This window comes from Engraulis encrasicolus, chromosome 10 (genome assembly GCF_034702125.1).
Source record: "Engraulis encrasicolus isolate BLACKSEA-1 chromosome 10, IST_EnEncr_1.0, whole genome shotgun sequence".
Classification (NCBI taxonomy): domain Eukaryota; kingdom Metazoa; phylum Chordata; class Actinopteri; order Clupeiformes; family Engraulidae; genus Engraulis; species Engraulis encrasicolus.
Genome location: NC_085866.1, coordinates 47,048,367 through 47,063,946, shown reverse-complemented (window position 1 = coordinate 47,063,946; position 15,580 = coordinate 47,048,367). Strand labels below are relative to the sequence as shown.

The window sequence follows — 15,580 nt, the reverse complement described above, 5'->3', positions numbered from 1 at the left end:
GGACAGATGGGGAGTTAACAGGTGAAATGGCCTGTATTAGCCACACGGGTGGACGCAGATGACCTGGAAGAAAATGTGGCTGTAGCACTAGCTTCTGAGCCCAGGTTGTTCATGGCGATTTTAGAACTGTGAATGTGTGTCAAGCAACGATTCCCTTAAGATTATCGATTTGGGGAGCAAAATGGTTTCTTCAGCACAATTTCAACTTGAACTGGATAACCCCCCTTTTTCCATTCAAGGCCCTGCTACAAAACCAGTTATCATTTTAGTCCATCAACTATATTTGTCCTTGGTTTCTGATATTCATGGCCCAGACCCAAGGTCAAGATAGACACGCTTGCTGGTCCACTGGGCTAGATCCAAGACAAGAGGGTGACTGACCACACATGCTCCATCCATCATCACCCCCATTAACCTTTTTTTCTACTGTTCTCTCTGCTGTCTGTCATGCAGAACCAGTCACATGACTCTATGCATCTTTTGTGGTAGCCCTTAGAAACCATCAGACATTCTCCTCCTTAGAACGAAGGTACATTTGTTGTTTAATGAAACGGCTTTGTAAAATCATCCACAAAGGGAGGTGCATGACTGACATTGTATTTGCATTTTATAAAGCATTTATACAAAAAACAATTTGCAAAAAATCTAACATTTCAGAGTTGGTTGACAGTGCACATAAATTAATATTTGTAGTATTCCTAAAAAATTTAACAATGATAAATCCTTTATTAAAAACAAACGGAAAAAAAAAATGTATTTTTGAAGAAAAGTGCAAAAAGCATGCAGAACCATCAAGATGCAATTACACTAGATATACGTTTTCACGCACCCCACTACAAAAGACAAGTCACAGCAGGGGTGAGGCTCTGCGGGCATGGCAATGCCGGCCAAACCATCACCATTCACTACATGTTGATATGTTTTGTTATTCTTTTTGACTTTTTTAACCTTATGTGCAGAATTATTATGAAAGATGACTTTAAAGTCACAGCAAAAGCTTTTAGTGCATTCTATAGTCCAGATCTTTGGTACAACCTGCTTCTTGGTTATACATCAAAGGAAACTCACTAAGAAGGAAATAAAAACCTTGCTCTTGATGTGCCAACATTTGGAGTGAAGAAAAAAAAAAAGGAAAAAAGGTGACTCCTTGACCACAGTGTCAGGATTGTGATGACTGGACCCAGCCTACTTGGGGAGTGTGTGGGAGACTCGTTTGGAGACTTAAGTTTTTTTACTCAACTAACTCATATACTGCTATATGTACAGCTCTGGGTATCCGACGCAGGGTGTGAACAAAAAGGGCAGATGGGGACTAGAACAGCAGATATGTTATGAAGCCAACCAACCTCTCCACACAAAAAAAAAGAAAACAAAAACAAAACAAAAAAGAAACCTATCACACAAAAATGAGTCTTAAAAATGTTGCAACTGCATTGGGTTCTGCATTCATCTGTAAATTTCTTTGCTTATATTCTGATGGTGCTCTTACGTCGTTTGGCACCTGATTATAGTTTGTCTAAGCTGGCCCAGAAGGTACAGTATTCCACCATCATTCCGCTCTTGTAAACAAACTCAAGTCCTCGCATTTTTCAACTTTTGAGGTCATTAATCGCATTCTCTCCACGCCTGATTAGATCCTCTATCCATCTCTATTCGCAATCATTTGGATGTTTTTCATTATTCCTGTGACAGCTCAAATCCTGTTGTGATTACCAAATACCTAACATCAGTCATCAGAGTCTGTGAGTGCTATGGCCAAATGCGAGCACCTTAAGAGAGGAAGACGGTTGTTCGTTCGTTCTGCTAGGGTGTTTTCGCATAACAGACGTTAACAGGTGTGGCTGTCGTAAACAAAATGGCCTTGAAATACCAGTAAACAGATATCACCTGTAAAATTTAAAGCAGTGCACAAAGGGTTTTTACAATGTACGATACAGACGATGAGAACGTATACGTGTAAAAGTCTATACGTGTAAAATATAAGTGTTAAAACGACAACATAATGGTCTGACTGTATTGTATGCCAAAAGAGCAAAAGGTATGTTCTTACTCCCACCAAAAAATAGCGCATTATAAAGTCTTTCGCCAGCCAGTGACTGTCAGCCAATCAGCGACTGACAGACTTTATGCTCTTGTCTGTTTGCCTAAAGAGGCGGGGTTTCCCAGGTGTGGTCAGTCAGCCTATCAGTAGTCTGAGCCGTTTTGTGCTCTAGATCTGCAGTGGAGTACTGTACCTTTACTAAGGGCTCTAAAATATTACATTCCGTTAGGTGATATCAGTATTGTGGCATGGCCAAGCAGCCCCGAAAGAAGCTAAAAAGAGGAAAGATGGGAGGAGGGAGAGAAAGACAGAGAGAGGGCAGAGAAGGAGATGGGGAGAGGAGAGGAGAGGCAGAGAGAAGGGAATAGAGAAAGTGAGAAGGGGTTAGAGACATAAAGAGAGAGAAAAAGACTCAATGGGGGCTTTAATGGTGGTTGAGAGCAACAAGCCTGTGGTTTTTGCCCGCTGTTACCAGATGGTGTAGCCACCATTGGAGCCGCCCATGAAGAAGTTGTTCTTGCGCTGTGTCATGACCACGTTGGCTCCTTGCATGGCGGCGAGTTGGGCAGCATTTGGAGGGCATCCAGGTGGAGGTGGCTGTACATGTAGCATGGGGCGGAAGCAGAGAACAGAACAAATCAGTCTGGAGAGAAGAATTACCTTGACAGATGTAATCATCAGGTGGTTTGCACTTAAATGCTTAATTTGTCAATGATAACACAGTAATTACACTTATCAGCTGGTGACAAAACACGTGCCACTTCGCAAGCAGAAAAAAATACTATGAAAGATGAGCATATTTCAACAACAAACACATAAATCAAAACATTGCAAAATGTCCCTGTATTACGGCATTAGATGAAAATTAAAGGCTATGATTTCACATAACACAAGAGTTTACACTAAAATTACAGTTCTCAGTACACTGCCTTACTATTCAATCATATCCTCCATGGTGATGACACAACCACGCCTAGTATATGGACATTATCGAAGATGATGTACTTGGTGCAAGCACATCTTGATAACTTGCAGTTATCCTTCACTTCGGTGTGCTGAGCATTCTCACATGGCCAATTCATAGTGAGAACAAACCAAACAACTAGTTATGCCCACTTACAGTGCAGAGGTCTAACTAAGTTAGCAACGTACTTGGTTGCAATGCAGATTCCCATTGGAAACCTAGTAAGTTGCTAACTGGTTGGCAACGATGCCTTCAAGAAACGGGGTCCTGGCTTGGCAAAGTAATGAGATGAAACTATTTCGTTTCAAGGGCTATAAACCATGCCACTAGAGGTAACGATATTTCATCAAGCAGAAATAATCATTTAGAAGACAATAAATCTTCAAATGATTTGCATGAGTGAAACAATTTTGCTTTGGGTGTATTGATGTGCACTGTGTGTCAAAATCTTTGTCCCCATGAAAACCCTCCTCATTAGCCTTCAGCTAAACACACCACTCTGAGCCAAACAGTATCCTTTTCTGTTCTCCTTTTAAGGATGTGGTCTGGAAGTCTGGTTTGGGATTTGGGAGAAGGAAGTGATATTTGTACAAATATGACAAGTCGAATTACACCTACGCTTTTCAACCATGGCCATGATTAGTCAGAATTCAGTTCATGAGACTCAATATAATGTCAATGTGTGTATTTTAAGATTTATAGTAAATGTCATGGTAAGGTTTGCACGCCAAGTTGGCTTACAAAATTCAACCAAACAAGTTATAGGGGTTTAACAAACAAGCAAAGGTGTAATCAACAGACCAAGGTCACATGCAAAACCCCTCAAAAGCAAAACGGTTTCCGGACCACAGGTGTTCGCAGCAGTGTACACTGCACACAGCTAAAAACAGTGTCACTATAGCTTTGGAACACAACATGTGTACTTACAGGAATGGAGGCACCTGCGCCGGTTCCAAATCTAGCCCCTGCATCAAAGCCCCCATCCACCAGCACTGTGGACCCTGGAGGGTATACGGGACCCATTTGGTAGTAGGCCATTGGAACATTAGCCCCCATGGCGCCCACTGGCATCGTCTGTGGCAGGGGCATGAACATCTGGGTGCCTGGGTAGGCGGAGGACATCTGTGGGATCTGGCCTGGGCCCGGGGGTGCGTGCATGTACCTGGGCTGGTAGATCTGTTGGCAGCAAGGCAGGGAGCAAAGCGTCTTGCGTGCACACATTAAAAATTCAAATTTTCCATTCAACAAAAAAAAAAAAAAAATTGCCAAATACTTTACATCTAACTCTACTCAAGAGCATCTGCCTTTATTCAGGCCATAATCAGACACAGGTTTATATTTCTACTTGAGCAGGACTACAGGTAGAGTGAAGAAAAACACGATTTTGTGTGTATTCCGGTGACTGTCTCTTAATTTTGTTTAGTGTGGTAGTAACTTCACATGTGGCTTAGCTTGGGCACAAGTGGCTTTTTTTTTTTTTTTTTTTAAAGGTTTGCGCACTCTTTTGGATTGTTATCATCTTTAAGTTATTTTTTCCCTTTTTATTCATTCATTGGCATGACGACGTTTCGACCCCACTGTGAGTCTCAGGAAGACCGCAGGGTCGAAACATCATCATGCCAATGAATGAATAAAAAGAAGAAAAGAACTTACTGTGTATAGTAGGCCTACTAAAATTTGCTTAATGTTTTTTTGTTTATAGTGTGTCCTATGATGGGTTCTACATCATGTTGCCTGAACCATAACACAAGATCAAAGACCAAAGCATGGAGAAATGTATGGCAAGAGAGAAAGAGCATGCGCTTAAGTGAACTACCTCAGAGTATGCAGGGGGGGCGTCGGAGTAAGGGGGTGCCGTGGCAGGAACCTGCATAGCTGGAGGATACATTGGTGCAGAGCTCTGTTGGGGGTACACAGCTTGCTGAGGGAAAGAACCTGCATACAGAGCCACAACAGTTAGATTCAGAATAAGACCTCTTATCTGTTGGAATCAATTTCTTCACTTATAAAAATGCACTGGAAAAAAAGATGGGGCCACCCGATTCTAACTGCAATTTTCCCTGACAGATTGACAGTTTTAATTTATGCCCAAAACAAATATATCTATGGGTTTCAGCACCATGATGTTCAGAAGGACTCAATACAATTTGAATTTGCTTTTTATGCAAGTTGTTGAGAATCATTTTCTTGTGAAATGGGAGAACCATAATACAAACCACAACACAGCAGGTTGAACCACAAGTCGTACACATTCAATATGGCTTCCCAAAATAATGTACATAACCTTGTGGCATAGCACATGTGTGCTAAAGTTTAACAAACACAATGATTTCCTTTGACCAACAACTAAATGAAAAAAATGGTGTGAAGCCAGTTTTTCACTGCTTACTTAAACGAACATTTGAAATAATATACCAATCATATTGCAGTCTTCCAATAACCTACAGCCATCTAAAGGACTGTGGGGATTGGCTGGAACTGTTTGTTGTGACTCATTCCAAGGGCTCTAGTCTGTTTATAGAGCCATGGTTGTATATGGACACTGGAGAGTTTTCACATCAACCACAGGGTAAACAGCTAGAAGATACAAAGAATCAAAGGGGACCATTTTCTGACTGATATAGTGAAAGAGTAGAGCTGCAGTTGCAGACGGCACCTTCCACACCATAATGAATGATTGTTGACTTTGGAACTCACTTGATCCAGTAAGATGAAAATGTCAATTTGATTGACACTGCTGGTCAAAATATCCAATCATATTAGGCCTATTATACTGCACCCATATGTTCCCCTCAGGCACAATATATTTTAAATAAAATGTACACACCTGAGGGGAAATAACCAAATGTAAACCAGTGGGAAAATGACACATCACACACTCATATTCACTTGAGTCAGTGTGTGTCACTGTATGTGTTTTACAGTTTCAAATCTTTGCAGACTGGTGTGATTAAAAAGGCACATGTACAACTCGATGAATTTCCAGAGTGTGTTCAGTGGAAATAGGGGGTTATATTTAAGTGCCACTGGTGGAAAAATTAAGACAAAGGACCCAACATGCTTGCATAAGACCTGTTGCTCGCTGAATGTATTTTTTGCTGTGCAATGCAGCCATGTCACTAGTTTACACCTAGCCATTCTGTCCGTTATCTGATAACTCTGATCACCACACTGACCACCAAGGCCACAGTGTGATGGGGCCAAACCCGTACAAGAATGATTAACATCGTGTAACGATTGCTGCTGGTCTGTGAACCGTTAACAGGACAAGAAAGCGATGGCAAACGAAACACACTGTACTTATAAAATATGTGAATACACCAGACCGTATGAGTCACCTTTCAGAGAGGATCCTGTGTTGGGGGATTCTGAGTGACAAACTAGTTCAAGGTGAAGGTAGGCTACGCGTAAAACCATAAAAGATGACATAATGACAAAGATGACTGAAGCGAACAGACGTGAGTTGTGTAAAAGGGTCAGACTCAGACATCAACTGTGACAGAAAACCATACTCAAGAGGACAAGAAAGCACATCATTTTTTTTTAGTGATGCATTTCTGTTTGGTGAGGAGATAACCCTAATCATAGCAGATACGTGAATCATCAGACACTACACCAAGCTGGGTTCCTACAGCCACAGTCCGCCTCGTCATTATTTACTTTAGCTCAGTAAACCACATCGCTTCTTGCATTCCTACAGACAAAGGATTGAGCTACATGCTGCAAGAGGGGCAATGTTTTGGGGTCACCTTATGTATCACGTCATCGGGTGAGCTCGCCAGCATCTGCTACCTAGTTAGCCGACATTTATTGCTAACATTAGCAAGATGATAACAAAACAACACCACCATAGCAAACCACAATTTGAGCAGACGACGATCATTGACACAAAGCAACCCTTGCACTTAATCAAACAATGACATTCAAATGCCTACAGATTTGTGTCATGATGTTGACAGGATGCCGTAAGCTGACCATCCATTGGCATCATTCGTTGTTTATTTGATTGACTAGCTAGAGTGCTAATTGTAGCATCTAGCTAGAAAACGTTCGTTATATAACGGGCTATTCAGCTAGCTGACGACTTAGCGATGTTTTTCTGTTATGAAAGATCGAAAGTCAATGATCAGGAAAAAAAGAGGGAAAAGTGACAATACCTTTGTTGTTCATTTTTCGTGGATTTCTGTGTATCGACAAGGAATACGAGACAGAGAGGCAGTCTTGATTGTTAAAATAAAATCGAGGCCTTCCTGACAACAAAAACACAGCAGCCTAGGCAAAGTTCCTTGTCTTCACTTCCTTGTTTTCATGATCGTCATTTGCCCTTTGAGCGCTGGTTAGCCTACGTCATTCTTCACTGGCAACTCCTTGTTAAAGTGACATGACTTATTATTAAGAGCCAATCCCTTCGTGACAGGCCGTAAATCATTCCTCTTGATCAATATGCTTTGTGTATGGGCAATAAAATTCCTTTCATCATATGTATTTGTAACTGCAGTTGTACAGTTGATAGGAACATGCCACTCTACTAGCCTACTCTACTCTTCTCTGCTGTGCTCACTTGTAGGCCAACCACACCACAACAGCGCAGCAAAATAAAAACCAAAAGACACAATAAAACAAAAATTCACAAGACCAAAAATACAATAGTGCATAGTGTGTGACAGTTCATAAACTGCTTCGCATGGGATACCATGCTTCCAGGTGCAAAAGTAGGCTATAGGCCAGGCCTAATAGGCTAATAACATCTCGGGCAATGACAATGACCAATGGGTAGGCCTATGTTAAGGGCCCCGGGAGAGGTGCAGGGGCCCAGAATTGTCCCCATTACATTGTATGATTTTGTCCTGGCCCTTCAGCTGTCCTAATCATAAACTATAGGCTATTTTTTAAGGCAAGGGAAGGCAAGTTTAGGCTATTGTATAGGCATATGGCATTCCATACACAGATGCAGTTCAATGTGCTTAAAAAACTATGGAATAAAGAAAACAAGACAGAAGGAAAACATGAAAAAATAGAATTAAAGAAAATTAAAAATATTACAAGCAAAAGTTGATACATTTGTGACGAAAGTTGATCATGTGTAGGCCTACAGGCCAATTAAAAACAGTATAATAACGCCAGCACATTTGAATACATTCCATCGCCAAAGGTGGTCAAGTGCTGCCCGTTGCCAATAAAATGAAGCCAAATCAGCACTACCTGAGTAGATTGCAGTGGGCATATTAAGCAGCCAAAGAGCGGCGATGTTGACAAGTAAAAAGGGTCACATAAAAGGTACATTTCTTGCCTTTATTGTCCCCAAAGGAACATTTTGTTTTCACCACCATCATAACTTGTTACAGCCAACATCAATACAAAGTATACAACTCAATACACAAGGACAAACATAGAGGCATCAAGCGCAATACATGCACACTCACACACAAATGCTGTCATACATCATAAGCACATACTCTCACATACACATACACATACACATACACATACACATACACATACACATACACATACACATACACATACACATACACACACACCCACTCATACATGCACACATACTGCACACTCCAACACAAATACTGTCGGACAACATAAGCACATACTCACACAATAAGCCATACAACCTGAAGACACGTAACAACACTTTCTAATCGTACAACCCTGAACAAATACAGGCAGCTTGAGGAAACCCAGGTGAAAGGTTGCACAGTTTATTAATTCAACATCTCTGTCTTGATTAGCAAGCATTACCTTTAACAGATAGTGCTCAGGGGTAGTCCTGACATCACAACAGTTTGATTATGTGATAAAACACCCCTTTTTTAAGATTTTATACAGATGCAAAACATGGAAAGACAACTCAGCCATGCATTAGACCAGTGGTGTAGTCTACGTAGAACGCAGGTATACGGAGTATACCCACTTCTAAATTTTAGGAACTTCAGTATACCCACTTAAAATTGATTGATCCATTGTTCAGAATAGCATAAATATATACAGTATACCCACTTCAAAAAATGCTCGAATATACAGTATGCCCACTTCAAAAAAGTAGACTACACCGCTGCATTAGACATGGACACATCATCCAACAGAAGTGGTGTAAAATGGCTGTTAGGTTTCACAACGACAACTCACAGCAGTTGTATACATTAAAACATGTTCGAATGCAAATCGCCTGCAGTCACGAAGATTGAATTCACACCAGTCTGATACAGATGGTGTGTGTGTGTGTGTGTGTGTGTGTGTGTGTGTGTGTGTGTGTGTGTGTGTGTGTGTGTGTGTGTGTGTGTCTGTGTGTGTGTGTGTGTGAGAGAGAGAGAGAGAGAGTGTGAGTGCGTGTCAGTGTGTGTGTGTGTGTTGCAAGGGGCTAGACCACCACCTTTGATGCACCTGTGATCTGTGGGTCAAAAGTTCACTGACAATTGTGCTGCCTGCCCCACCCCTTTTAGAAACAAACAAATGAAGAAACAAAAATAAATGTATCAGACACAATATTATACAAACACTGCCTGTCTGTGTGGAATAAGAAAGATAAAGCACTGTTTTCAGACCTGAAAGTTTGAAACATTGTGAGGTTAACCACGGCTGATGAATTAGCAACCATAATATACAGTATTTGTGATATGGCAAAAAAAAAATCAGAGGAAGACATCCTTGCGTTTGAGTGAGTTGCCTGAGTGGATGCAATGGAGATGATTACAGATTCAGCTGGTCAGCAATGCCAGCTCTCTATCTCTCTCTCTCTCTCTCTCTCTCTCTCTCTCTCTCTCTCTCTCTCTCAGCTCCATGGCAATATGCTGCTAATGCATGCAAACGCCAGGGTTTGCCAGCTGGCAACGAAATAGAAGAAAAAACATGGAAACAAGGCAGAATGTGCTTAAAAGACCATTTTATTTCCATGTGCAGTGGCAAATGGAGTGACATACCTTTAAAAATCTGGTGTTTGAATCCCTACCGATATTCTGATTCCAACCAAAAATGACCTCCAATGCCATTTACTACTGTATGTATTGTCAACATCCTCTCTAATTTGCATCTAATTTGAAAAAACAAAACCGAAAAGTGAAAGCCTAATTGGGAAACTCAAACTCCCATTGTCATTGTGACACAGCACTCCACAGCACAGAAATGAACACTGTACACTGCACACAACAAAATTGCATTTATGCCACACCTGTGCAAGAGGGCAAACCTCAATGGCGCCCCAAGGGAGCAGTGTGGTGAGGAGAATCATGGAGGAGAATGGGGGAGAGCACTGGTTAATTACCACCCCCCCATAAACCTGGCGGGTCGGGAGTCGAACCGGCAACCTTTGGGCTACATGTCTGACGCCCTAACCATTTATCCATGACTGCCCTCCACTTACCCATGACTGCCCTAATTTCTTTTAATGGTTCACTTCATTATTGCTCTTGTAAAATTTACAATGCATTACTTTCTCTTGTGGTAACAAATGAATATTGTTATAGGCCTGCAATGTCATGCTTGCAACACTTATTTTGTGTGTGTATGTGTGTGTGCGTGCTCTCAACTAGGCCTATTCTAAATTTGCCATGCTGTTGAAAGATATATTTTGTCTACCATATCAAAGCAGAGGTGAAGACACAACTCTTAAACCGATATGGATTTTATGACCATGTCTGATTTGGATGACTGAAACGGAATGGGTGTTGTTCAGTCAATATTTAAATAGTCTAGAAGAATTTTCAAATGATCATGATGTTCATGACAAAACAGTTGACTTAATACATTTAATATTAAATATGACGACCCTGAAATTAATGAAAGGAAAATATAGGTCCGCAACACTATCCGATGCTCCCGTTGTGCCATTAAACTTTGTCTGGGAGCATCAAACAGTGTTGTGAACCTATATTTTCCTTTCAGTGATCTTTTGTGTGGTCCACCTGTGCTGCTGATGTGTGTGCATTCTACGATTTCTTGGACCCTGAAATTAAATGAAAAAGAAAGCCCACCTGGAACCGTTGTCATTGTGACACAGCACTCCACAGCACACAAGTGTTCACTGCACACTGCACAACGAAATAGCATTTTATGCCTCACCTGTGCAAAGTGGCAGCCCCAAATGGCGCCTCAAGGGATCAGTGTGGCAGGACAGTACCATGCTCAGGGTACCTCAGTCATGGAGGAGGACGGGGAGAGCACTGGTTATTTACTCCCCCCACCAACCTGGTGGGTCAGGAATCGAACCGGCAACCTTTGGGCAACAAGTCTGACGCCCTAACCGCTTACCCATGACTGCCCATTAATGCCTTAGAGATCACTTTCATTTTGTTCAAGAAAATCCCTGAGGCACAGTTATAGGCTACGTTCCTCATAATTCAAGATGATTTTTCATCATGAAAATAACTTACTTTTAATCATGCTATCTCAAATAATGAGCTAGATGAATTAGGCCTACATGATTGACTCAGGACCTCAAGGTTAAGACTATGCAGACATTTTTTAAATTATTATCAGCACTGCGAGAAGCAATAAAGTCTAATTAATAGCAAATTAAAAGTCACATTAAATTGAGCAGAAAGTTGCATTGCCTTCTACAGTTTCTGATACTTTAGGCTACCGCCGCTGACCTAAGCTTATTCATATTGAAAGCATGCACTTAATAGCCTATTATAATAGGCTATATAATAGGCATACCATCATTATTTATTCATGAATAATATAAAAATGAAACAAATAAGAATAAACAATAGTCTGCTTTAAAAATGCCCTGCTGCTGTATGTAAGCAGATTTGCATCATACTCTAGATTTTTCACAAAATGCTCTAAAGAAAGGAGAGAGAGAGAGGAGAAGGGCGAGATTCAAAGTCCTCTTCTTCAAAAAATCTCTGCAACACAACTCAGGCGGCTATTTTAAGCAGAAGAAAAAGGGGCTTGCCTCAGTTGGAAATCTATTCTACTGCGCATGTTTTTGTAAAATTTCGACTGTCCCTTTAAGGCCGCCATATTTTCGCCTTAAATCAGCCAGTGGCATTTTTTTCAATGCAAGCCTTGGCCTGCATAAATTATGTTCATGACGTAGTGCAAAATGCCAAAATTGTATTAATTTTGCTGGACTTTTGTGCAGATATCGACTCTATGCTTTGTCCTCAGGTGTTTGGACTTCACCTGAGCTGTAGTTGACGAAGATCGAGATTAAATATTTAGGAAAGGAGGTTCTTCTCGCTGCGACCCTCCTTATCAATGCAAATACCTCTTTTGTGTGCAGCCATAGCGCCTGTCTGGAAGCTGTGAGATGAATTTTTAATTATGTGTGTCTACACCAAACTGTGCCAAAGCTGCCCGAAAGAGCAGAATCTACGAGATTAATCGACATTCTGAAGGTAAGTTTCAAAGGAATTGCATTTACTGCTGCCGACGTTTTTATCGCATTGTCAGACGATCTGGTAAGAGGAAATGAGTTTTTGGTTAATATGCAATGTTCGTAATTAGCATAATTTATATATTTATGATAAAGAGAAAGGAAATACATAAAATGCAGTCCCCAGGCACAGTAGTGAGTGAACTACATGGTGTCGAAAACGTGAAGGGGTTGCAGGGTATCCAGATATCGGAACACGGGGAGATTTTTATTGGATCAAAAATCGGGTGGGGTGGGCTGTAACACCTGCTGAAGTTTTGACAGATGTAATATTTTCATGGTGGGCAGGGTCATAGCCCCAGATTAATCAGGGCTTTCGTAGTTTGCACGAGAGAAAGGACGTGACATTGCATCCCATGCTCAGTATCATCCTCCGTGTAAACGGCGCTACATATCACAGACAGAGAGTTACGGCTCCCTAGGCCGTTTTTAAGAAGAAAATAGTTTCCCCTGATGCATCATGTCGTGCTTGCATCATGTCAAATACATCGACCACACTGAAAATGTTAAGTCAACCCTGCTCCGTTGGTCCCAAATCAGGGATTGCACCTTGCTTCACTGCAGCACTCTGAAGTAGCAGTGAAAGGAGATGACTTACTGGTGTAACATTAAAACAAACAACATAGAGTGTACCTGCACACAATAGCACCGAGTTTCCATTTTAGTTGATCATGCATGCGAATGGGATAGTTTTAGGAATGTTACTTCTGCTGTTGTCTCAGACTGCATCTTCTGGAACAGAGCATGTTTTGGAAATGCCTAGGAGACTTGAAATGGTGTGAAGCACCTGTGGCCCCTTATCTTTAGCTCCACAGCCAAATCAATGGAATATTGATGTTGACAGAAACACAGGTATCATTGTGCAGTAGTGATAGGCCTACGGAGAAGAATGCTTCATTTCTTTAAAGACTAATTTATGACTACTTAAGATTAGATTTACAGCACAATATATTGTGTTTGTTATAACAGTTTATAAGTGCATGGAGGTTGTCACGCTATTTATGAAGGCTCAATCTATGGATGTAACAAATCAACATCCTCTTTCAATTTATGTTCATCACAACATTAAAGCTAAATTGATATTCTGGTGAGATGGGCAGTGGGAAGGATACAGATATGGTCTGATGTAAACTAAGCCTTAATTTGTTGGCTAATTCTTGACCCTTGACGTTTGTCTGATAGATGGTACTGTCATGGAAGGTGGCTAGCAGCAAAAAAGCAAGCCTTCAATTGTCTGTTTTGTATTTAGGTTTATCCATGGGAAGTTATTGTTTAGGAAAATAAAATACTATGCCCAGAAGTTTAAATGTATAGTTGCTCTTTTGTAGGACTATATGCCTTTGTTTTATGGCATTGATCAATATCTATCTGGGTTCTAAGATTACACCAATGTTTCAGTAAACCATGTTATGGCATTTTGGTTATTCATAACATTAACATTTGTGATAGAGCATTGCCAAGTTAATAAAATTGGTCAAAGTGATGGCCCGGTATCAGAAAGAGCTGATGAAGTAGCATTCAAAACGGAGACTTAAGCAATCTTTTGAAAATGTTTTCGTTTATGTAGGTTCCCTTAAAATGTGATGTTTGGAACACAGTATGATAATGCTCCCCTAGCAAAAGCTCTTAATCAGACTGATCAAGAGAATTTGCTGGACATGTCACATCTTCTGGGAACCCAAATAGAAGAAAAGAGTTGCTTATGGAGCCAAAGTGTACTGGACCTGCTTTTATCTCTCTCTCTCTCTCTCTCTCTCTCTCTCTCTCTCTCTCTCTCTCTCTCTCTTTCTCTTTCTTTCTTTCTTTCTTTCTTTCTTTCTTTCTTTCTTTCTTTCTTTCTTTCTTTCTCTCTCTCTCTCTCTCTCTCTCTCTCTCTCTCGCTCTCTCGCTCTCTCGCTCTCTCTCTCTCTTTCTCTCCTTTTGCATAGCGGAGTCCAACCATATGTCTCTTTCAAAGTTCCTCACAGGTGCTGAGGACTTGGTTCTCCTCCAGTATGCTGAGGCAGTGAGATTGCACGCGGGGGTGACCCACTTCTGAAACATGGACTCCGACGAGCTCTCAGCGCATAGCGCACCCCTCACCGTTAACGAACAGGTACGTATGCCTCAAATCCGAAATGCTCTGGCGGTCTCGAAGAAATGACCTTCAAGATTTCTCTCTTCCTCTATTTCGTACATACACCCCACACTCCCCCTCCCCAATTCAGCAGACACCTCTTTACTCCAAGTGCCATCATCACATGCACATGTTCATGTGCCAAACAATTTAGCCAACGCCTACTCTTCAAACACAGCACCTTCAGGTTAAGTTGTTTTTTTGTCCTCTGTTAAAACATCCTGCTCACTTGCTCCCTCAAAAACATTGCGTCACACCTCTCCATTCTTGTTGTTATTCCCTGTTCAAGCGATGTCTTGTATGCTCCTAACTCCGCCTACTCATTCAAGTCATGTCGTCATTGTCACTGTGCTGACACACAATTTTGCTTAACCTCTCTCTCTGTGTAGCCTGGTGCTGCTCGGGCTGTTGTGTGCTTCACTCATGTCCATGCGTGTGTTGTGTTGTCTCTTTTCCTTTGTGTATCTTTTTGTTTTGTTTTTAACTTTTTATCCATTGTGTCCTAATGTGTGCTTGGCCTCTCTGTTCTCCTTAGCCATTCACTGTCTGACTGCACAGAAGTGCTATGTTCAGCCATTAGGTCCCTGCACTCTGAAATTCTCTGCTCATGACAGTAAGGTATGCAACATACGTTTGTTTCCACTCAGATGCTTTGGGTCCATCAGGTGGCCAGTTCACCTCCCTCTTATCTCCTCTCATCTCTTCCTTTGTCACTCTTGTCTCACTGCCGTCTTCTTTGTTACTTCTTTTGTTCCCGATATTATTGTTTTGTATTGTTGGGATGGGGGTGGGGACCAAAGGTTGTATCCTGGCGAACTAGTTCCAATGTAGGTAAACGCAGGTAGTTCCCAGTATCTAGGCGAGTTCAACCCCTTCCATTTGGCAGCCTTAACATAATTTCTGCCGCTCTATAAATAAAAAAAAACCATTCTGTTCTTGGAAAAAAAGGCTCAGATACTATCTCTGTAATTTGCATCTTAGTCTAACCTAGACTTACTAAACTTATTCAAGTATGATCAAGGTCTTGTTATTTTTTGTCTTATTTTGTTTTGATGTGGGTGGTTACCA

At 41.2% G+C, this 15,580-nt stretch overlaps 2 protein-coding genes across 6 annotated transcripts in view; one reads left to right on the top strand and one right to left on the bottom strand.

Annotated features, from left to right (window-relative positions):
- Positions 1 to 518: 518 nt before the first annotated feature.
- Positions 519 to 7,339, bottom strand: dazap2 (DAZ associated protein 2). 2 transcript variants are annotated; one of them, XM_063209075.1, is made up of 4 exons: positions 7,163 to 7,339; positions 4,822 to 4,940; positions 3,933 to 4,211; positions 519 to 2,638 (listed from the first exon to the last, which is right to left on the bottom strand). In XM_063209075.1, exons 1-4 carry the CDS (start codon positions 7,173 to 7,175, stop codon positions 2,510 to 2,512), a joined length of 540 nt encoding a protein of 179 aa, XP_063065145.1. In that variant the 5' UTR covers positions 7,176 to 7,339; the 3' UTR covers positions 519 to 2,509. The 2 variants fall into 2 exon arrangements, with proteins under 2 accessions (XP_063065145.1, XP_063065146.1); XM_063209076.1 differs by having other exon boundaries at positions 3,933 to 4,181; positions 7,163 to 7,337.
- A 4,677-nt stretch (positions 7,340 to 12,016) lies between these two features.
- The window catches only part of pou6f1 (POU class 6 homeobox 1), a 28,281-nt gene continuing 24,717 nt past the window's right edge, over positions 12,017 to 15,580 (top strand). For 2 of the 4 annotated variants that reach the window (XM_063209062.1, XM_063209061.1), the window contains exon 1: positions 14,432 to 15,130. In XM_063209062.1, coding sequence (XP_063065132.1) covers positions 14,936 to 15,130 — 195 coding nt within the window. In that variant the 5' untranslated portion in view covers positions 14,432 to 14,935. Of the gene's footprint in view, positions 12,359 to 14,353; positions 15,131 to 15,580 lie in introns of those variants that run through there. The other 2 variants (XM_063209064.1, XM_063209063.1) reach the window with 2 other exon arrangements.

What these genes read in the sequence shown, in the direction of transcription:
- dazap2 (XM_063209075.1), bottom strand. An exon ending in CCCCCCCTGCATACTCTGAG is followed by an intron (nt 4,212 to 4,821) that starts GTAGTTCACTTA and finishes TGTGCACGCAAG; the next exon opens with ACGCTTTGCTCCCTGCCTTG. An exon ending in GCGCAGGTGCCTCCATTCCT is followed by an intron (nt 2,639 to 3,932) that starts GTAAGTACACAT and finishes CTACATGTACAG; the next exon opens with CCACCTCCACCTGGATGCCC.